The sequence below is a fragment of the Oncorhynchus tshawytscha genome, linkage group LG31 (assembly GCF_018296145.1).
Source record: "Oncorhynchus tshawytscha isolate Ot180627B linkage group LG31, Otsh_v2.0, whole genome shotgun sequence".
In the NCBI taxonomy this organism is placed as follows: Eukaryota; Metazoa; Chordata; class Actinopteri; order Salmoniformes; family Salmonidae; genus Oncorhynchus; species Oncorhynchus tshawytscha.
In genome coordinates, this window is record NC_056459.1 from 25,401,267 (window position 1) to 25,423,903 (window position 22,637).

At 44.5% G+C, this 22,637-nt stretch overlaps 2 protein-coding genes across 5 annotated transcripts in view; one reads left to right on the forward strand and one right to left on the reverse strand.

Annotated features, from left to right (window-relative positions):
* Positions 1-2,200: 2,200 nt before the first annotated feature.
* LOC112229437 (protein QNR-71-like) lies at positions 2,201-17,197 on the forward strand. Of its 2 annotated transcripts, XR_006080568.1 has the most exons (13): positions 2,201-2,366; positions 3,113-3,250; positions 3,345-3,488; positions 6,499-6,672; positions 7,873-8,034; positions 10,414-10,704; positions 10,929-10,994; positions 11,125-11,427; positions 11,737-11,842; positions 12,018-12,244; positions 14,175-14,265; positions 15,402-16,184; positions 16,234-17,197. XR_006080568.1 is itself a non-coding variant. In XM_042310485.1 (12 exons), the coding sequence occupies exons 1-12, from the start codon at positions 2,201-2,203 to the stop codon at positions 15,553-15,555; spliced, it is 2,022 nt and encodes a 673-aa protein (XP_042166419.1). In that variant the 3' UTR covers positions 15,556-17,197. The 2 variants fall into 2 exon arrangements, 1 of the variants encoding a protein (XP_042166419.1); XM_042310485.1 differs by having other exon boundaries at positions 15,402-17,197.
* A 2,470-nt stretch (positions 17,198-19,667) lies between these two features.
* LOC112229438 (insulin-like growth factor 2 mRNA-binding protein 3) overlaps positions 19,668-22,637 on the reverse strand; it is a 36,992-nt gene continuing 34,022 nt past the window's right edge. For all 3 annotated transcript variants that reach the window (XM_024395264.2, XM_024395263.2, XM_024395262.2), the window contains one exon: positions 19,668-22,600. In XM_024395264.2, coding sequence (XP_024251032.1) covers positions 22,478-22,600 — 123 coding nt within the window. In that variant the 3' untranslated portion in view covers positions 19,668-22,477. The remainder of the gene's footprint in view (positions 22,601-22,637) is intronic.

Below are 22,637 nucleotides of genomic sequence, written 5' to 3' on the forward strand. Positions count from 1 at the left end.
AAATGAAATGCATTCCATATGACTTCCTCACAAAGCTGGTTGAGAGAATGCCAAGTGTGTACAAAGCTGTTATCAAGTCAAAGGGTGGCTATTTAAAGAATCTCAAATATAAAATATATTTGGATTTGTTTAACACTTTTTTGGTTACTACATGAGTCCATATGTGTTATCTCATAGTTTTGATGTCTTCACTATTATTCTACAATGTAGAAAATAGTAAAAATAAAGAAAAAACCTTAAATGAATCGGTGTTCTAAAACTTCTGCCTGGTAGTGTATACGCAGGTGCAGAAGGTGAGTTAAATAATGAAGAATGCAGATTAACAAAACATAAGAAGCATACAGAACATAAATGAAAACAAACCAATACTGCCTGATGACTGAGACTACTGAGGGCTAAATAAAGGGAAGGTAATCAAGGTGATGAGGAAGTCCAGGTGTGCATAATGAAGATTGCCGGTGGTTAGTAGACCAGCAATGTTGAGCACCGGAGTGGGCATAGGCGAGACAATAGTAAACAGACAGGAGTATGTTATTTTGTAGTGAGAAATTGTATCATTCATTTGAATTGTTTTCACAAATGGTGTTAAGTGCTTTAATTGAATTAACCCAAATATGAATTCTCAGAGTAATAATGTTTGTTTTTGTCATATAGGAACCCAGTGCCTGATTTGGATTGATTGAATATGACCCATTGAGTCTGACTAAGGGGAAATACAGTATAGGCCAATTCGATAGTATAGAGGGTTAGTTTGTCAAAAACAACGTTATTAAATGATCATTAGGATTCATCAAACAGCACCACGTGATGGCAGGACCAAAATGATTGACTATATCGACTAGAACAGGCATAGTAGCTTTCTCAACTTCACTGGGTTACCAAATCATCAGACCACCTGTCATTAAAATTCCTCCCACGTGCCAGTTAGGCTACTCTCATGATAATCCAGTATTTTCTCGCTAAACAATACATAATTGTAGCTACTTTTATGACTAACAGAAAGAATCCCTACACCACTCAAAACGCCATGACAAATTGCAGCCGTTTTTTATGAAATAAAACACACTTTTGATAAGAATCGAAATAATCTATTTGTGAAGACCAATAGACTGGCCAACTGTAGGCTACATGACAGATTTATCATTGCCTTGTTTTTGCACTCGCTGGAGCTGTTCTCGTGACAGCAGACTGATGGCCGGTCACGATGATCGTCACAGGTTGGGCTGAGTTAACGAGACGGCTCGCGCGTCATAAGATAACCGCACACTTTCCGGTTTGCATAGGGCAGTATAGACCTATACCGCTGCGTTGACATGAATTTGGGAGAATGTCCCAAGACCTATGCTGTAAAATTCGTCAGATATACGTTGAATAAAGTCATTTATTTGATTATGCGATTTGTGCGTAAAGGCAGCATTTCAACAGGAATGCAGGAATTTCACATTCCTGTTGAAATGCTGCCTTTAAGCAAAAGGCCATAGGCCTACACAAATATGTATTTATTAGCCTATCGAAATATGTTTTCTTTTGATGTTTTACCTAAATTGTTATTGATTTTTGTTTAAAAATGGCTAGGATTGAACAACACAAAACACATTCGAAAATATTATCTCCATCAATAAAAAACTCGGTAATAAGGCAATATTAAAATTAATAGGCTCTGTTTGATCAAGATGTACAGGAACTGTCATGATTCAAAATAGGCTTTAAGTAGAATATGCGAATATTTTGGTAAAATAATATTCGGGATTTTGATTATTACAATAACTCGTGAAATAGCTTGGGTCTCTATTTCATTGAATTTCGATGCTTCATACAAATCCAGACCTGGCTATAGGCCTTTTAGCCAGACAAATCCGAATTTGTTGACGTCTGGAGTCTTCTGAAAACTACAGCCTCCACCAAATTGGACTAGGATTTGACTCCATGCGTATAGCTTCTACCCTTTCAGACCTCCAAGTATTCTTCCACTTCTTGGATACTGGTAAATTATTATTTATGTTGTTGTTTAGGTGACGAGAAAACATGAGACATTTTTTTAGGTGTTTTAAATGTAAGAGACAGGACAGAGCAGAGGGGATGGGGACTGAGACGGTCCACATGAGGCTCGCGACCTAATGAAGGATGAGATGCGTCTTGTTATCAACATCACATGTTTGCGCGTGCATGCAGCCCTGTATTAAATTATGGAACTCGGGGCATGCGGGGGAAGAAAGGGAGAATACGTGTGTGCGTGAAGGAGCAGTTCTGTTTTTGGTGGGGTCTGCGTGAGGTGCAGCTTTTTATTAAAGTCGAAATGGGAGCTTTACATTATGTGTGTGTTCTGGCTTGCACTGTTTTCGTTTCTCAAGCAAATGGACTCAAAAGTAAGTACATTTTTGTTAGCTTTTTGGGGTTTTAGCTGTGCCCATCAATCAGGTTTGCGGTATAGGATGCTTGGATGCAGATGACGTATCCGGTTTTGGCAAATTATTAACTGAAATGATATAGGGATACTTGTTACATTGTTAATTGATAATTGCTATGCGGTTTGTTTTCTATTTGTCATTTTCAGCCTATAAAGGTTTATTACTGCACTCTGTCAAGTCTTTCAATTAACTATAGGTTGAAATCATTTACATTTATATGCCTTTTTTCAGTTTACCCTGTGGTTTTCTAAATACTATTTACAAGGAAAAGGCAACGCTCCTTTAATTGTTTTCTTCTGACCTTGCTCATCTCATAAGAATTTCAGAGAAGCGCGAGCTGTTATTGCGTTGCCAACGTCCGTGCGCTTGTCCTGTCAGTCACAGTCCCATGAGCCCAATTACACCATTTGCGCGCATGCACTTGGAGATCTGTCCTGTGCATTTTCCAAAGGTTACTTTTATTCAGTATACAACACGACTTTAAACAAAATATTTTCCACTGGTCAGTCCATATCCAGAAAAGTACAGTTTATTATGGTTAAGGAAATAGACATTTTTAAACGAATTAACACGATAAACTTACATTAGGGCTCTCACATTAGATAGATTTTCCAACGTTTTTAAAAGCGCAATTTTAACCATACATCTATAGGCCTAAGTCTCAAAACAAAATTGTACTCTCTTTCCCTTCCTCTTTCTTTCAGCTTACCGGGACATGTTCCCTCACAAGCATTCATTGTCGATGAAGTTCCCGCCGATCCCTGGTTGGAGCCCAGACAGCAACCCGTGGGATGACTATATCTACCCGCCCTTTGGTCCCAAGGAACTAACGCGGAGAAAAGGTGAGCACCTTGTCAAATTATGCAAATAAAGTTGATATCGTTACCACTTTAAAACATTACAACATTTATCAACTAATTTCACCTCTGGATCCAGGTAAGCCCGTCAAAGTGCGCCTGACCAGCGACAGTCCAGCAATCAAAGGTTCTGTGGTGTCATTCACTGCCAAGCTGGAGTACCCGCCATGTCAGAAGGAGGACACCAACGGGGAGCTGGTGTGGGATGAGCACTGTCCAGATGGTATGGAGCTGGAGGCCTCAGGTCCTTCCCACAAACCACTCTACACACTCACTGTCACAACACAAGCACCTAGCACAAACAAACCTACACACTCCCACTCAGAGACACCCAGACATGCACACACACATGTAACTTGGTGGACTTACCATGAGGAGGAATAGGCAATTACCTCAGGCCTCTCATCATCAAGTGGCCTCATTCCTGTGCATTGTTTCACGTGATATGATTGCAAACGTGACTGTCTCTGAGATTAAGTTGTAGCAATGAGAAGAAACAGAAAGATGTCATTTTTAACAGAAAAATGACCTAAATTCTTTAGTAAAAGGACAGGTCTGCTGATAATAAGGTGCTGCTGATAATACTGCCGTAGTCCTCCAGGCAGAGGACATGTCCCACTGGGCACACTGGTTGAATCAACGTTGTTTCCAGATAATAGAAATGAAATTATGTCAAACCAAGGTAGAATAGACGTTGAATTTAGAATAGACGTTCTGCTATGAGATAGTTTCAGCTACATGCGAATTGATGGAAAGTGGGAAGATATGTAGTGCACTGTTCAGATCCTGCAATTATTTTGGATGAATATGCAAAGGTAACCTACTTTTTGAAGTGATTTGTTTGAAAATCAAATGAAAGCTGGTTGTGTTCATGGCACATTAAAAGGTGATACATTTTTACAGTTAAATTAAATGTCTTCATGACAGAACCCATTTTCAAAATGTGTGCCTCAGTGTCCTCAGTCTGGCCTCTGCCTGGGGCCTCCACATTGTATTGTATTGTATTTATTAAGGATCTCCATTAGCTGCTGCCAAGGCAGCAGATACTCTTCCTGGGGTCCAGCAACATTAAGGCAGTTATATACAATAAAAATATGACATTACATTTTACAAAACCTTTCACAACACATCAAGTGTGTTCTCTCAGGCCACTACTCTACTACTACATATCTACAATACAAAATCCACGTCTACCTATGTGTAGAGTGCGTGAGTTATCATGTGTACAGTTGAAGTCAGAAGTTTACATACACCTTAGCCAAATACATTTAAACTCCGTTTTTCACAATTCCTGACATTTAATCAGAGTAAAAATTCCCTGTCTTAGGTCAGTTAGGATCACCAGTAAATTTTAAGAATGTGAAATGTCAGAATAATAGTTGAGATAATTATTTATTTCAGCTTTTATTTCTTTCAACACATTCCCAGTGGATCAGAAGTTTACATACACTCAATTAGTATTTGGTAGCATTGCCTTTAAATTGTTTAACTTGGGTCAAATGTTTCGGGTAGCCTTCTACAAGCTTCCCACAATAAGTTGGGTGAATTTTGGCCCATTCCTCCTGACAGAGCTGGTGTAACTGAGTCAGGTTTGTAGGCCTCCTTGCCCGCACACGCTTTTTCAGTTCTGCCCACACATTTTCTATAGGATTGAGGTCAAGGCTTTGTGATGGCCACCCCAATACCTTGACTTTGCTGTCCTTAAGCCAATTTGCCACAACTTTGGAAGTATGCTTGGGTTCACTGTCCATTTGGAAGACCCATTTGCGACCAAGCTTTAACTTCCTGACTGATGTCTTGAGATGTTGCTTCAATATATCCACGTAATTTTCCTCCCTCATGATGCCATCTATTTTCTGAAGTGCACCAGTTCCTCCTGCAGCAAAGCACCCCCACAACATGATGCTGCCCTCCCCCCGTGCTTCACAGTTGGGATGATGTTCTTCAGCTAGCAAGCCTCCCCCTTTTTCCTCCAAACATAATGATGGTCATTATGGCCAAACGGTTCTATTTTTGTTTCATCAGACCAGAGGACGTCTCTCCAAAAAGTACGATCTTTGTCCCCATGTGTAGTTGCAAACCGTAGTCTGGCTTTTTTATGGCGGTTTTGGAGCAGTGGCTTCTTCCTTGCTGAGCAGCCTTTCAGGTTATGTCGATACAGGACTCGCTTTACTGTGGATATCAATACTTTTGTTCCTGTTTTCTCCAGCATCTTCACAAGGTCCTTTGCTGTTGTTCTGGGATTGATTTGCACTTTTCGCACCAAAGTACGTTCATCTCTAGGAGACAGAACGCGTCTCCTTCCTCAGCGGTATGATGGCTGCGTGGTCCCATGGTGTTTATACTTGCGTACTATTGTTTGTACAGATGAATGTGGTACCTTCAGGCGTTTGAAATTGCACCCAAGGATGAACCAGACTTGTGGAGGTCTACACTTTTTTTTCTGAGGTCTTGGCTGATTTCTTTAGATTTTCCCATGATGTCAAGCAAAGACGTACTGAGTTTGAAGGTAGGCATTGAAATACATCCACAGGTACACCTCCAATTGACTCAAATGATGTCAATTAGCCTACCAAAAGCTTCTAAAGCCATGACATCATTTTCTGGAATATTCCAAGCTGTTTAAAAGCACAGTCAACTTAGTGTATGTAAACTTGTGACCCACTGGAATTGTGATACAGTGAATTATAAATAAAATCATCTGTCTGTAAACAATTGTTGGAAAAATGAGTGTTATACACAAAGTAGATGTCCTAACCGACTTGCCAAAACTATAATTGTTAACAAGAAATTTGTGTGGTGGTTGAAAAACAAGTTTTAATGACTCCAACCTAAGTGTATGTAAACCTCCAACTTTAACTGTGTGTGTGTCTGTGCCTGAGTATCTCTTCACAGTACTCTGTTCCACAAGGTGTATTTTTTATCTGTTTTTAAATTGTGATTCTACTGCTTGCATCAGTTACTTGATGTGGAATAGAGTTCCATGTAGCCATGGCTCTATGTAGTACTGTGCACCTCCCATAGTCTGTTCTTCACTTGGGGATTGTGAAAACACTAAATACGCCCCTGCACATAAAAACACACACACACAACAGCTGATTACAAGATCATTATACATTCAGCAATTAAGCATTCATAAAAACGGAATAACTCAACATTGAGACATGAAATAGGCTAGGGTGTACTACATTCTGTGAATTGACTGTAATTCTCCCCTCCACTGCCCTGTTCAGCTAACAGTCAGCTTAAGTCTGGCTATGTATTTAACTGGACCTCCTGGCTAGATGACTACGGCTTTGGAAAGTGTACTGACCTGAAGAGATGTAACGTCTTCCCAGATGGGAAACCCTTCCCTCAGAGCAACGACTGGAGACACAAGGGCTACGTCTACGTATGGCACTCCATGGGTAAGAGTCTCACTCAAACACAGTCAATTACCCATAGACATGCACACAGTAATAAACACACATATACATGCACCATGTCCCTCTCCCTGTCCTCCCAGAGGACCTGAGCCCTAGGACCATGCCTCAGGACTACCTGGCCTGATGACTCCTGGCTGTCCCCAGTCCACCTGGTTGTGCTGCTGCTCCAGTTTCAACTGTTCTGCCTGCAGCTATGGAACTCTGACCTGTTCACCGGACGTGCTACCTTGTCCCAGACCTGCTGTTTTCAACTCTCTCTCTCTCTACCGCACCTGCTGTCTCGACCTGAATGCTCAGCTATGCAAAGCCAACTGACATTTACTCCTGAGGTGCTGACCTGTTGCACCCTCTACAACCCCTGTGATTATTATTATTTGACCCTGCAGGTCATCTATGAGCGTTTGCACATCTTGGCCATGTTCTGTTTTAATCTCCACCTGGCACAGCCAGAAGAGGACTGGCCACCCCTCAGAGCCTGCTTCCTCTTTAGGTTTCTTTCTAGGTTCCTGCCTTTCTAGGGAGTTTTTCCTAGCCACCGTGCTTCAATCTGCATTGCTTGCTGTTTGGGGTTTTAGGCTGGGTTTCTGTATAAGCACTTTGTGACATCGGCTGATGTAAAAAGAGCTTTATAAATACAATGGATTGAATTTGATTGATTAGATGAGCTCTATTGAAGGTGAGGAGGCAGGTGCTTAGAGATGGAGATCTGCTATTACTCAAACTCTTTCTGCACTCTGATTACTCCCTCCATCTCACGTTCCCTCCTCCCTCTCTCATCTCTCCTTCCCTCCTTCCTCTCTCCTTCCCTCCTCCCTCCCTCCTTCTCTCCTCCCTTCCTCCCTCTCTCTCCTTCCCTCCTCCTTCTCTCCCTCCATCTCTCCTCCCTCCCTCCCTCCCTCCCTCTCTCTCCTTCCTTCCCTCTCTCTCTCCTTACTTCTTCCTTCCCTCCATCTATCTCTCCTTCCCTCTCTATTTCTCCTTCCTTTTCCTTTCCCTTCCCCTCCTTCCCTCCCTCCCTCTCCTTCCTTCCTTCCTTCCTTCCTTCTCTCTTTCCTTCCATCCTCCCTCCATCTCTCCTTCCTCCCTTCCTCCTTCAATCCCTCTATCTCTCCTTCCTTCCTCCTTCCCTCCTTCCATCTCTCCTTCCCTCCTCCTCTCCCTCCCTCTCTCTCCCTCCCCCAGGTCAGTACTCTGAGACGTGTGATGGCTCCTCTTCCACCCTAACAGTGAACACCAGTGACATAATTTTGGGGGCGGAGCTGATGGAGGTCATGGTGTACAGGAAACGCGAGCGCAGGAAGTACAGCCCCCTGGCCACCGACAAGGCAGTCTTCTTTGTCACAGGTGAGTTCACTGTATACACTACATGTCTACTCTCCAAGCATCACGTATATCAATCAGCAACCTTTCTTCCTCCCATCTACTATCCTTCCTTCCCCTTGTACATCTTATAGGTCACCAAGCCCCTCCCCTTGTACATCTTATAGGTCACCAAGCCCCTCCCCTTGTACATCTTATAGGTCACCAAGCCCCTCCCCTTGTACATCTTATAGGTCACCAAGCCCCTCCCCTTGTACATCTTATAGGACACCAAGCCCTTCCCCTTGTACATCTTATAGGTCACCAAGCCCCTCCCCTTGTACATCTTATAGGTCACCAAGCCCCTCCCCTTGTACATCTTATAGGTCACCAAGCCCATAGTCAGGTGCAGCTTTAGCACTTTGCTTTCACTTATTCAATCAATTCTGACTAGCCATAGGGAGTCAGGGATTTTGCTGATTGGAACGCAGGCATAGTATAGTCTCTCTTACACATCATCCAAACAGCCGTAGAAGGAGGCTAAACGTCACAGCCACATGCCTGCTCATGGCTTTGAGCAAGAAATTGACTGTCAGGAATTAAATGGACTTGACATGGGGATAGTCATGTTTTGAAAACTAAGGGAGGAAAATGTTTTTTTCACAAACTTGTTCTGTACTGTGAAGTTAATCTGAATATGTGCTTCATGTTTTCACAGAGGCAGGAGGCCAATATATTCTCAAATGTGTGCTCTGCTGTAGCCTACATTCATTTATTTTATTTGAAGTTTCATTCTGATATTGTGATATTTGTTCTACTGCGACATTGATGTCTTGTAAATGATATGACATTGGGGTGTTGTGAGCCCCACAGCTGAGTGTGTGCAAATGCATATGACTTGTGTTCTACAGTGATGTAAATGTCGCTGTACATTGATGTCTAGAAAATGAGGCTATAAGAATTTTGGACTTGTGTAAACCCCACAGCTAATCTCAAGTGTGTGGGTTTACTGCAGTGACGTCTAAAATGCTTTGAATTAATCAGCACCTTGGAGAGTGCTGTCCATTTCACCACCATAGAGAGTAGGCTACTTGGAGAGTGCTGTCCATTTCACCACCATAGACAGTAGGCTACTTGGAGAGTGCTGTCCATTTCACCACCATAGACAGTAGGCTGTCCATTTCACTTGGAGAGTGCTGTCCATTTCACCACCATAGAGAGTAGGCTACTTGGAGAGTGCTGTCCATTTCACCACCATAGACAGTAGGCTACTTGGAGAGTGCTGTCCATTTCACCACCATAGACAGTAGGCTACTTGGAGAGTGCTGTCCATTTCACCACCATAGACAGTAGGCTACTTGGAGAGTGCTGTCCATTTCACCACCATAGACAGTAGGCTACTTGGAGAGTGCTGTCCATTTCACCACCATAGAGTAGTAGGCCACCATAGACAGTAGGCTGGAGAGTGCTGTCCATTTCACCACCATAGACAGTAGGCTACTTGGAGAGTGCTGTCCATTTCACCACCATAGACAGTAGGCTACTTGAGAGTGCTGGAGTGCTGTCCATTTCACCACCATAGACAGTAGGCTACTTGGAGAGTGCTGTCCATTTCACCACCATAGACAGTAGGCTACTTGGAGAGTGCTGTCCATTTCACCACCATAGACAGTAGGCTACTTGGCTGTTTACTCTGTGTGCTGCGCTGCTATGTTGAGTTTGTCACTTTTTTTCTTAATATGTTTTCTTAATATGTTCCGGTACCTCATACCCCCCAAAATTACCCCCCAACCCCCTCACCATGGGTGTGTTCGTAAATTCAGAGTGTTGTCAGATTATCTGTTGGTAAATTAAGAGTGTTTCGCTCATAGGGCGCTCTGGTCGATGAGTAGGGTTGATCCGTGCGTTCTGACCTCACAACGGCAGTCAAGCACCCAAGCTAACTGGCTAAAGTTCGTTTTCTAGCCAGCTACTTCTGGACACAAATGAGAGAACACCTCACTCTGACCATTTTAACCTCTCTAGCAGAGCTGGTTAGGCAGTTTTCATGTTATCCAGAGTGTTGGTGACTGTAACTGTGCTGCTGGCAACGATTTAATTATTTTCTTTTGCTGACCATTCACTGACACCGGTCATATTCTATTGCTCGTTTGTAAATTCATCAGTTATTCTGCGCTCGGGTACACTCAGACGTGAGAGCTCTGAAATCGGAGTAGATAACCAGAGAGAATTTACAAACACACCCTATGCGTTCCGGGACCTCCTGATTTACAAACACACCCTATGTGTTCCGGGACCTCCTGATTTACAAACACACCCTATGCGTTCCGGGACCTCCTGATTTACAAATGAAGCACTGGATACAGATAGATGAACGGACGTGTCATGTCTAAGGGTTTCTCATTAACCTTTACCCATCCGCAGACAAGATCCCAGTGGCTGTGAATATTTCCCAGAAGGCATCAGCCAACCTGTCGGACAGCGTATTTGTGCGTGGCGAGGAAGTTGTGTTCAGTGTGTCCGTTCACGACCCTAGTGACTACCTGAAGACCGCAGACGCCGTCGACTACATCTGGGACTTCAAGGACGGCAACCAGCTGGTCACCCATAGCAACGTAGCCACTCACTCCTACAGTGCGGTAGGAGATGTCAACGTGAAGCTGAGGGTGGAGGCGGCGTTCAAGATCCCATGTCCTCCGCCCACGCAAACTACAGGTACGCACACTTGAGTCACACACTTCACTTCAGTGGATATTGCAGGTACACAAACCTAGAAGTACATAGTACACATTGATGAGCTCCATCTTTCACCATACTACTGGCCCTTCAGCCTGGAATAAGGTATGCACCATTGGGGGATGTTGTTTTAGCTGATTGCGCTGCAGCCCCATGTCCGTCTTTGAAGCGTTATGTCATATCTCTCTGTTTCTCTCCTTCAGCGGCCCACACACCTCCCCCTGGCACTCATGCCATCACTCGCAAAATGGAGACAACCCATGGTTTTGGTAAGAATGACCTCTGTAATGTGCGTTGAATAGAAGTATCTGCCAGAGTGTATGAGATAGTGTTTTCTCTTGTGAGTTTAGTTCTATTCAGCTGACATCAACTGTCCAAATTCCACTGTCTCCTTTCCAGTGCCAGTCACCACTGCCAGACCCGCCTCCAACACACCTGTTCCTATGACTACAGGCTTCCCGACAACAGAGCCCCTCCCCCCGACGGTTGCTGACGTAACCTTGGCGCTGTTCAACCCGATACAACTTTTTGCACAGTTCTTGCTAGCTGGCCCCACCCCCATGTCCCTGCCCACTGGCCCTACTCCAATGTCCCTGCCGGCTGGCCCCACCCCCATGGCCCAGCTCCGCTACGCACATCTGGCAGGCAATGATTGCTTCCGGTACTTCTACGGAACCTTCCAGACCAACATCACCATTATTGGTGGGTGGATGAGGATATAGTGTGTCTCAAATGGCATCATATTCCATTTATAGTGCACTACTTTGGGGCCCATAAGGCTCCCATATGTCTCTGGTCAAAGTAGTGCCCTATATAGGGAATAGGGTGGCATTTCGGCCATAAACACTCTCATAGGGGCAAATACTAAGTTCCACTGGCCAATGTCTACACAAATGTTCACTTAATCATGCATTGATGTCAATGGGAGTGGAAGTTAGTATTTGCCCATTGTGAAAAGTCTTCAATCCAAGCAGGTTTTAATCACTCCATCCATGCCTTACCCAATCACAGAACCCAAGCACTTCATCAACAGCCAGCCAGCCAATCGGATCCTGGACGTGTTTGCTGCCAAGGTCACCAACACTGACATAAGCTTCCTGGTCAAGTGCCTGGGCAGGTGAGTGGAACACAATTGGATGTGGCTAAGGCAACCCTCAGACATGTTTTTGGACTAGTGAAAAATATAATTTGTAATGAATATTAACCCACAAACCACTGCATAGTTGCCCCATCCATCTACCATAACCACCCTCCTCTCTCCTTCTCCTCCTCCTCCTCTCCCCCTTCCCCAGCACTCCCACCTCAGCCTGCACCATCGTCTCGGACCCCTCTTGCCAGCAGGTGAGGAACATCGTGTGTGATGACGTGCCCCCATCGTCGGAGTGCGAGGTGCGCCTGCGGAGGACCTTCCTGGAGCCAGGGACCTACTGTGTCAACATCACCCTGGAGGACGCCAGCAGTCTGGCCCTAACCATCACCACCACCATCACCATAAGCAACACTGACCCTGACACACCCGGTAGGTCACAGGGCTAGACCCTGGGGTCTTATTCAGGTTGAGTCCCAAATGGCACCCTACAGTGCATTCGGAAAGTATTCAGACCCCTTGACTTTTTCCCCTATCTTCTTACATTACAGCCGTATTTTAAAATGGATTAAATAGTTTTTTCCCCTCATCAATCTACACACAATACCCCATAATGACAAAGCAAAAACATGTTTTTAGAATTTTCTTTAACATTTTTTTATTTTTTATTATAAAAAATAAAAAGCCGAAATTACACATTTACATAAGTATTCAGACCCTTTACTCAGTACTTTGTTGAAGCACCTTTGGCAGCAATTACAGCCTTGAGTCTTCTTAGGTATGATGCTACAAGCACACCTGCTCTGTCAGGTTGGGTGGGGAGCGTCGCTGCACAGTTATTTTCAGGTCTCTCCAGAGTTGTTCTATCGGGTTTAAGTCCAGGCTCTGGCTGGGCCAGTCAAGGACATTCAGAGACTCTCGAAGCCACTCCTGCGTTGTCTTGACTGTGTGCTTAGGGTCGTTGTCCTCTTGGAAGGTGAACCTTCTCCTCAGTCTGAGGGGCTGAATGCTCTGGAGCAGGTTTTCATCAAGGATCTCTGTACTTTTCTTCATTCATCTTTCCCTTGATCCTGACTAGTCTACCAGTCCCTGCTGCTGAAAAATATCCCTATGGCATGATGCTGCCATCACCATGCTTCACCGTAGTGATGGTGCCAGGTTTCCTCCAGACGTGACGCTTGGCATTCAGGCCAAAGAGTTAATTCTAGGTTTCATCAGACCAGAGAATCTTGATTCTCATGGTCTGAGATTCCTATAGGTGTCTTTTGGCAAAGAGCAGGCTGTCATGTGTTTTTACTGAGGAGTGGCTTCTGTCTGCCCACTCTACCATAAATGCCTGATTGGTTGAGTGCTGCAGAGATGGTTGTCCTTCTGGAGGAACTCTGGAGCTCTGTCAGAGTGACCATCGGGGTCTTGGTCACCTCCCGGACCAAGACCCTTCTCCCCCGATTGCTCAGTTTGGCTGGGCGGCCAGCTCTAGGAAGAGTCTTGGTGGTTCCAAACTTCCATTTAAGAATGATGGAGGCCAATGTGTTCTTGGGGACCTTCAACGCTGCAGAACATTTTTGGTACTCTTCCCCAGATTTGTGCCTCAACACAATCCTGTCTCGGAGCTCTACGGACAGTTCCTTCGATCTCATGGCTTGGATTTTGCTCTGAAATGCACTGTCAACTGTGGGACCTTCAATAGACAGGTGTGTGCATTTCCAAGTCATGTCCAATCAATTGAATTTACCACTGGTAAATCAAGTTGTTGAAACATCTCAACGATGATCAATGGAAGCAGGATGCACCTGAGCTCAATTTCGAGTCTCATAGCAAAAGGTCTGAATACTTATGTAAATAAGGTATTTCTGTTTTTTAATTTGAATACATTTGCAAAACATTTTAAAACCTGTTCACTTTTTCATTATGAGGCATTGTGTGGAGATTGATGAGGATTTTTGTTTTCTATAATCCATTTTAGAATAAGGCTCTAACAACAATATTTGGGAAATATGAAGTGGTCTGAATACTTTCCTTATGCACTGTATATAGTGAATAGTTTGCCGTATGGATGGGCCCTGGTCAAGGTAGATCACTATATAGGGGGTAGGGTGCCATTTGGGATACAATGTTGTGAATGTGTATAAATCCACAGCCATAGATGGGATTTTCATTTTGCATTTTGAAGTTTGATGGTATTGAGGCACAGTTTACACCTGATATTAAAGTGGTTTATTTCTCTCCTAATCTCATCCCACCTCTCTCCACTTCTTTCCATCCCTCACCCTTGATTCTCGACTCCCCTCGATTCATCCCACCGCTCTTTTACTCTGTCAATTTCCCTCACATTTTTGTCTCTCCCACCATCTGTTTGTAGAGTCTAAAGCTCCTCATGCTGCAGAGGTTGTCCTCTCCTCCAGTGCTATTCTGGTAGCCATCTTTGCCTTCACTGCCTTCATGGTCTACAAGTAAGTCAAGCCACTCAGTATTACTTGTGCACACTCAGTTTCCCTTACTCATTTCTCATCTCCATTTCCCCCACTTCATCTCTTTCCCCTATCTCTGTCCACTCCTCCTCGTCTCTCCCTCTCCCTCAACCCCTACTCCCTCACTCTCCTCCCTCACTCCCCCTACCCTCCATCTCTCCTCTCACTCCCCCTACCCTCCATCTCCCCTCCCCTCCATCTCTCCTCCTCCATCTCTCCTCCCTCCATCTCTCCTCCCCCCCCTCCATCTCTCCTCCCTCACCCCCTTCCCTCCATCTCTCCTCCTCCCTCACCCCCTCCCTCCATCTCTCCTCCCTCACCCCCATCTCTCCTCCCTCACCCACCATCTCTCCTCCCTCACTCCCCCTACCCCCATCTCTCCTCCCTCACTCCCCCTACCCCCCATCGCTCCTCCCTCACTCCCCCTACCCTCCATCTCTCCTCCCTCCTCCCCCTACCCTCCATCTCTCCTCCCTCACCTCCCTAACCCCCATCCCCTACATCCCTCCTCCCTCACCCCCATCTCTCCTCCCTCACCCCCATCTCACCTCCCTCCTCCCTCCCTCCCCCTCCTCCTCTCTTCCCCCTACCCCATCTCTCCTCCCTCACTCCCCCTACCCCCATCTCTCCTCCCTCACTCCCCCTCCCCCCATCTCACCTCCCTCATCCTCCCTCCCCTCCCTCCCCTCCATCTCTCTCCTCCCTCACTCCCTCCCCTCCATCTCTCCTCCCTCACTCCCCACCTCCCCCTCTCCACTCCCTCCCTCCCCTCCATCTCTCTTCCCCCACCCCATCTCTCCTCCTCCCTCACTCCCCCTACCCCCATCTCTCCTCCCTCACTCCCCCTACCCCCATCTCTCCTCCCTCACTCTCCCCCTACCCCCATCTCTCCTCCCTCACTCCCCCCTACCCCCATCTCTCCTCCCTCACCCCCTACCCTCCATCTCTCCTCCCTCCCTCCCCTCCATCTCTCCTCCCTCCCTCCCCTCCATCTCTCCTCCCTCACTCCCTCCCTCAATCTCTCCTCCCTCACTCCCCACCTCCCCCTCTCCTCCCCACCTCCGTCTTATCTCTCTCCTCCTCCGTCATCTCCCATCCATCTCTCTCTCCCCTCCCAGGCGCTATAAAGTCTACAAGCGGGTGAGGAGGTCCCTGGTGGAGGACGCCAGTGGCCATGTTGGTGTTGGGGGTCGTATGGGCCGGCTGAGGGAGGTAATATTCCCCACCAACGAGGAGAGTCGCCGCCTGCTGTCGGACAGACACCCCATGTAGACCCATCGATGGTACTACAGCCACAGGCTGCAAATTTGAAAATGTGAAACATTTTGAAAGGTGCAGATAGAAATAACTGGATTCGCTTTCGTACCTGACAGACAAGCATATCTGTTCTACACAATACATTTCTATCTCAATGTTCTGCAACTTTATATAATCCTTAACAGGCCCCAGGATTTTTACTCAGAGGTTCTTCAGTACCAAGTTTAATTTTAGCACGTTCATAAATGCATCACAAAGAAGATATCTATACCAATAACTAAGAGAACTAACAACTGTTAATAAGATAGCAAGAGGAACATTTAACTTTTGATATGAAAATACTCGTGCCTTTTCTGTTTAGTTGACTTTGTTGTAGAAAAGTATGTCTATAGGAAGTCTACACCCACCCTTCACATTTTGTGTTACAAAGTGGGATTAAAATGGATTTCATTGTAATTGTCAACAGCCTACACAAAGGGTATATATTTTAAAGATCAATGAAAAATAAAACACTAACATACCTTGATTGGATAAGTATTCACCCCGAGTCAATACATGTTAGAATCACCTGTAGCGGTGATTACAGCTTTGCACACCTGTAGTGCAATATTTTCCCATAAAAAAAATATTCAAGCTCTGTCAAGGTGTTGAGGATCAGGGCTAGACAGCCATAGTTGTTCAAGCTCTGTGAAGGTGTTGAGGATCAGGGCTAGACAGCCATAGTTGTTCAAGCTCTGTGAAGGTGTTGAGGATCAGGGCTAGACAGCCATAGTTGTTCAAGCTCTGTGAAGGTGTTGAGGATCAGGGCTAGACAGCCATAGTTGTTCAAGCTCTGTGAAGGTGTTGAGGATCAGGGCTAGACAGCCATAGTTGTTCAAGCTCTGTGAAGGTGTTGAGGATCAGGGATAGACAGCCATAGTTGTTCAAGCTCTGTGGGGGTGTTGAGGATCAGGGATAGACAGCCATAGTTGTTCAAGCTCTGTGGGGGTGTTGAGGATCAGGGATAGACAGCCATAGTTGTTCAAGCTCTGTGGGGGTGTTGAGGATCAGGGATAGACAGCCATAGTTGTTCAAGCTCTGTGGGGGTGTTGAGGATCAGGGCTAGACAGCCATAGTTGTTCAAGCTCTGTGAAGGTGTTGAGGATCAGGGCTAGACAGCCATAGTTGTTCAAGCTCTGAAGGTGTTGAGGATCAGGGCTAGACAGCCATAGTTGTTCAAGCTCTGTGAAGGTGTTGAGGATCAGGGATAGGCAGCCATAGTTGTTCAAGCAGATAAGTGTAACTTGATAGCTCAGGAACATTCACCGTCTTCTTGGTAACTCCAGTGGACATTTGGGCTTAATGTCCTGCTGAAAGGTTAGTTAATTGTCCAGTGTCTGGTAGAAAGCAGACTGAAGCAGGTTTTCCTCTAGGATTTTGCCTGTGCTTAGCTCCATCCCATTTCTTTTCACGGAATTTGCCAATGTCAAGCAGACCCATTACATGATGCAGCCACCATGCTTAAAAATGAGTGATGTGTTTGCTCCAAACATAAGGCTTCGCATTTAGGCCAAAAAGTGTATTTTATTGTTTTGTTGCATACAGGATGCATGTTTAAGAATATTTGTGTTCTTTACACTGGTCTTACACAGTGCATTAAACTATTCAGACCCCTTGACTTTTCCACATTGTTATGTTACAGCCTTATTCTACAATGGATTAAATACATTTTTCCCCCTCAATCTACATACAATACTCCATAATGACAAAGCGAGAACAGGTTTAGACTTTTTCAAATGTATTAGAAATAAAAATGAAATCTTATTCACATAAGTATTCAGAACCTTTGCTATGAGATTCAAAATTGAGCTCAGGTGCATCCTGTTTCCATTGATCATCCTTGAGATGTTCCTACAACTTGGAGTCCACCTGTGGTAAATTCAATTGATTGGACATAATTTGGAAAGACATCTGTCTATAGAAGGTATCACATTTGACAGTACATGTGAAAAGAAAATAACCAAGCCATGAGGTCGAAGGAATTGTTCTTAGCGCTCCGAAACTGGATTTTGTCGAGGCACAGATCTGGGGAAGGGTACCAAAACATGTTTGCAGCATTGAAGGTCCCCAAGTACACAGTCTGGAACCAAGACTCTTCCTAGAGCTGGCCGCCCGGCCAAACTGAGCAATCGAGAGAAGGGCCTTGGTCAGGGAAGTGACCAAGAACCCGATGGTCACTGACAGAGCTTCAGAGTTTCTCTGTGGATAACCATTTCTGTAGCACTCCACCAATCACACCTTTATGGTAGTGGCCAGATGGAAGCCACTCAGTAAAACACATAACAGCCTGCTTGGAGTTTGCCAAAAGGCACCTAAAAGACTCTTGACCATGAGAAAAAAATATTCTCTTGTCTGATGAAACCAAGATTGAACTCTTTGGCCTGAATGCCAAGCGTCACATCTGGAGGAAACTTGGCACCATCCCTATGATGAAGCTTGGTGGCAGCATCATGCTGCAGGGACTGGGAGACTAGTCAGAATCGAGGCAAAGTACAGAGAGGTCCTTGATGAAAACCTTCTCCAGAGCACTCAGTACCTCAGACTAGAGCAAAGGTTCACCTTCCAACAGGACAACGACCCTAAGCACACAGCCAAGACAACACAGGACTTGCTTCAGGACAAGTCTCAATGTCATTGAGTGGCCCAGCCAGAGCCTGGACTTGAACCCAATCGTATATCTCTGGAGAGACCTGAAAATAGCTGTGTAGCAATGCTCCCCATCCAACCTGAGAGAGATCTGATCTTGAGAAGATCTGCAGAGGATAATATGAGAAATACAGGTGTGCCAAGCTTGTAGCATCATACCCAAGAAGACTCAAGGCTGTAATTGCTGCCAAAGGTGCTTCAACAAAGTATTGAGTAAAGGGTCTGAATACTTAAGTGAAATGGGATTTAATTTTTTTATAAATTTGCTAAATGGGTTTAAAAACTAATTTTTGGGGTCATTATATGGTATTTGGTTAGATTGGTGAGGAACATGTTTTATTTAATCCATTTTAGAATAAGGCTGTAACCTAACAACATGTGGAATGTGAGACGGTGTCTGAATGCTTTCCAAAGCACTGCATGTCATTGTTGTGGAGTCATTAATGTTAATCCATCCTCAGTTTGATCCCGTCACAGCCATTGAACTCTGTAGCCTTTTTAAAAATCACCAATGGCCTCATATCACTAAGCAGTTTCCTTCCAGTTCTGCATCTCAGTTCGAAAGGACATCTTTGATGTGTCTGGGTGGTTTAAGACATCATAAACTATTAACTTTATCATGCTTAATTAAAGACACTTTTTTAAAGTTACCAGGGGTGTTGACTGTGTGCGGCAAATGACGAAAACCGTTTGGGCTGGGGCAATGTTTGAGGCAGCTCTGGTGGGAGAGTAATAGTAAGTTCCCGTCCCATTTCAATATCTATCCGCTTCCATTAGCCTTTTTAGATCTGTGAACGGCAAAGGGCCTAGGAACCAAAATGAAGCTGGGCAGAAAGTTGACAGATCTTCAGAGGTATCGATTTTTTCCTTACTTATGAATTTATTAAAATAACTTCTCAGTTTGACAATACTGTCCATTCTCTGTGCCATCTACATGTGTTGCACAAATGTACTGAAGTTACGAGTTACTGATTTTTGTTGTGTGAAACTGACATTTCATTCTGGAAAGTTTAAGATCAGTTTTGAATATACTGCAAATGTGTAACCTACCTATCTGTATGCGTCTCTTTGGGGGCTCCCAAGAGATGTAACAAGTAACCTGAAAATACAATTCATAAAAAATTGGACTGAACACTATTACACGGTTGTAGTAATGGACCAACTAACAATTTTGACAACTGCACACATGCCAATATCACTCCAAAAAATGTTTGGCTAGCGGTAGCTAGAGTATGTAGAGGCCGTTTAGAGAAAACCAAACCATAGATTACGGTTTCTCCTGGCCGATAAACTACTTTCAGGGCGAGGGACCATTTACGTCAAGTTGTAATATCCTGAACTTCCACTTTAACAAAAGGTTAAATTACACAAAACATTTAGAAAAAGTGCATCTTACAGTAGATGGAAAAATACATGAGAAATAAAGTGAAGGACATGGGAGCCAATGTCACTTAGTTTTTATTCAGAGGCGTTTGACAAGTTGAGCGATGTGAAGGGGCACAAGCATGTTCACAGAGGGGGCATCGTGCTTAAAGCAGACCACTTTTCCAAAAAAAAGGGACTCCCTAACCCAGTCCCTCCACTTTCCCCACAAACATGAATTTCCATGTTACACATCGAAGAAAATACTAACAGAACAAATCGCTATCAAATTAATGTAGCATTCGTGAAGACAAAGGTAAGAAAGACAGTATTTATTGTTAGTGTCAAACCAGAAACAAAAGGCAGGCCCCTTTTTTTTTCTTTTTTTTTTACAGTTTATAATTATTTTTTACTTATCGTTCGTCCATTCACTGAATCAAAAAACTGCACGGGTGAGAAGACCTTTTTTCACAAAAAACCCAAGCAAGAAAGTTCAATACATGGAAGCCACTACCAAAAATAAAAGCAGAAAAAGCAATGTTTGAGGGTTTTCAATCAATTAAGCAAGAGTAGATTATATAAATGCTAGCAAAATGAAATATTTTGGATCACTTTTTCAATTATTCCTTTAAATTCTAAAAGTGTACAACATGATTTGTTAATTTTCGTTTATATCTGGGACAGCGAAAGGGGGTACAGCGGAAGGGGGGGACAGCGGGAGAAGAACCCAAATCTAATAAATAGAAGTATGCCTCTAATTCAAAATGTGTTTCTAAAGAGGTAGATCAAAAAACAGATGACGAGGTGGGGGTGGGGTAAACGTCACTTGTGCCCCTCATGTATGTAAGCGCGAGGTTGGACCGCGCTTCCCCATGCAGAGAAGTGTTGGGGGAGACTGACGTGTCGGAGCGAGTGCGTGGGCACTGGGGGGGGGGCGCTAGGTGGTGTATGGGAGCGAGCGCTAGGGGGAGGTGAGGGCACATGGCACCACAAACCCCCCCTCGGCTGAGGTAGACAGCGTTCTATTGTGGAAGAATGGATACACTCAAGCACTTTTACCACAATCAAAACATATTTACATTCTGCATAAAAAATAAAGGATAAACTTGGTATAGTATTTCTTTGTTGTTGGATTTTTTAAAAACTCATCTTCCACGTCCCAAACAGGGTTCATTTAGTAAAATGTTGTGTGCTGCTTGGCTTATTGTAATGAATACTAATTTGAACTGCTTTCTCTCACTTCAATCAAATGTTACAGCTGCTGCTGCTGGTTAAACAGTTACAGTAGATTCCATAAAGGCATCCATCAGTGTGACTCCCCCTACCTTCACCATGCAGTAAACTCCACTAACAGACTGACTCGGCGGCTACTGGGGCCACTGCAAAGTCGCTCTTTATTTTTTAAACCCATCAGGCTGTGGACCGCACTTTCACTTGTAAGAAACTTGGAGTAACTTCCAAATTTCACCCTATTCCCCATGTATTGCACTATAAGCGAATTTGAGACTGATGGTTCAAGGCCTAAGCAGGTAACAGAAAAACAACAGACCGTGCTGCTCTGCCGTGTCTATTTCTATGAAGGCAACAGAGAGAGAACTCAGTGCTCAGGCCCCTCCCATTGCCCTTCCAGGAAGACAGAAAAGAAAACATTTAAACGTACCGTCAACAATAAGTGTCAGAATCCCAAAACGGCGTCGCTGCAGTATGTACGGATGGCATGAATCGGCATTACTCTAATATAGACGTGCTTTTTGTAGTTTTCAGAAGATGGTGGATTCCTCAGGAAAACTGAGGTGATGTATTCTCTCTTGATACTCCCATCAGCAGCCAACTGAGTTGAGCGCCAACTCCGCCCTTGGCTCTATGTACAGACAGACTTTATGTACAGGGCCACCGTCGTCACGTACGTTGATGCTGCTGGAGAGCACTAGAGTTGAAGGCAAGGTCAGTTGGCAGCTGACCAAATTGTTAATTTTCTTAAAAAAATAAAAATGTTCAAGAACTATTAGCTTTATAAAGTATACAAAATACCACAAAGCAAATTTTAAAAAATGATTTTTTTTCTCATATATATATTATATATCAATTTTCTTATTTTTTTTCTCGTCGTCTTCTTGAGGTACTAGAGATCCTGAGGTAGTTCAGTAAAATGCATATTAAATTCGTTTTCCTGGCCAACACTGTTCAACACGTCCCTTAAGTGTTAACTTATCCTCAACTCTAAATATATATTTATATATCTATAAAATGCATCCGAATTTATAAAATGCCACTATCAATACCAGCACAGGGGCACCCCATTAAACCACCGCTGGGGCTCCTGTCCAATCAAACAAGAGTATTACCCCTAGCCCTGCCCATCCGTCTAAACCCCTTCCCGTAATCTTTCATCATCCTACCAGGACTCAGAGCAATGCCTTTTTCTTTCCACAGAAAACTCAGGAGAGAAAGCTTCAACCAATTAAACAAACACTTCATCCAGGGCGAAAAACAAGTCTAAATAAAAAAGGTAACTGAAACGAGTGTCAAAATGAACACCTGTCAACATGTGAGGTGGTGAGTGTTACCACACCAGGGAGGGGGATAATTCTTATGTCTTGGTGTTGTCTACAAAAAGGAACCAATCAGGACCCATCCGTGTGGTGAGAGGGTGTGTGACAATGTTGGAACCCTCTGAAGTATAATCACAGAGAGGTGAGGTGATTTTGTTTTGGGGGGGTTAAGGTCTATCCACACTGTGATGTTGGTCAAGGAGGTCATTGAGGGGTATGGGGTGTACAGTCGGGTACCCATGACCCTTAACCCCTGAGATGAGCGCGTCGTTCCTGCCCGTGTTTACCCCTCTGGTCTCTGCTCTGTCTTCGGGCGGTTTAGTCACTGGTCCCCAGGTCTACTTCCGGGAGGGCCGGGCGAGCCCGTCCCCACGGGGCGGCCCCTCCCCACGGGGCGAGGGTTTTGGCTGTTGTTGCCGTCTCACATGGGACAATATCTCCTGGATCTTCCTCTGGGCCAGCTGGGGAGAGGTCAAAGAGCAAAGGTCAGGAACCTCA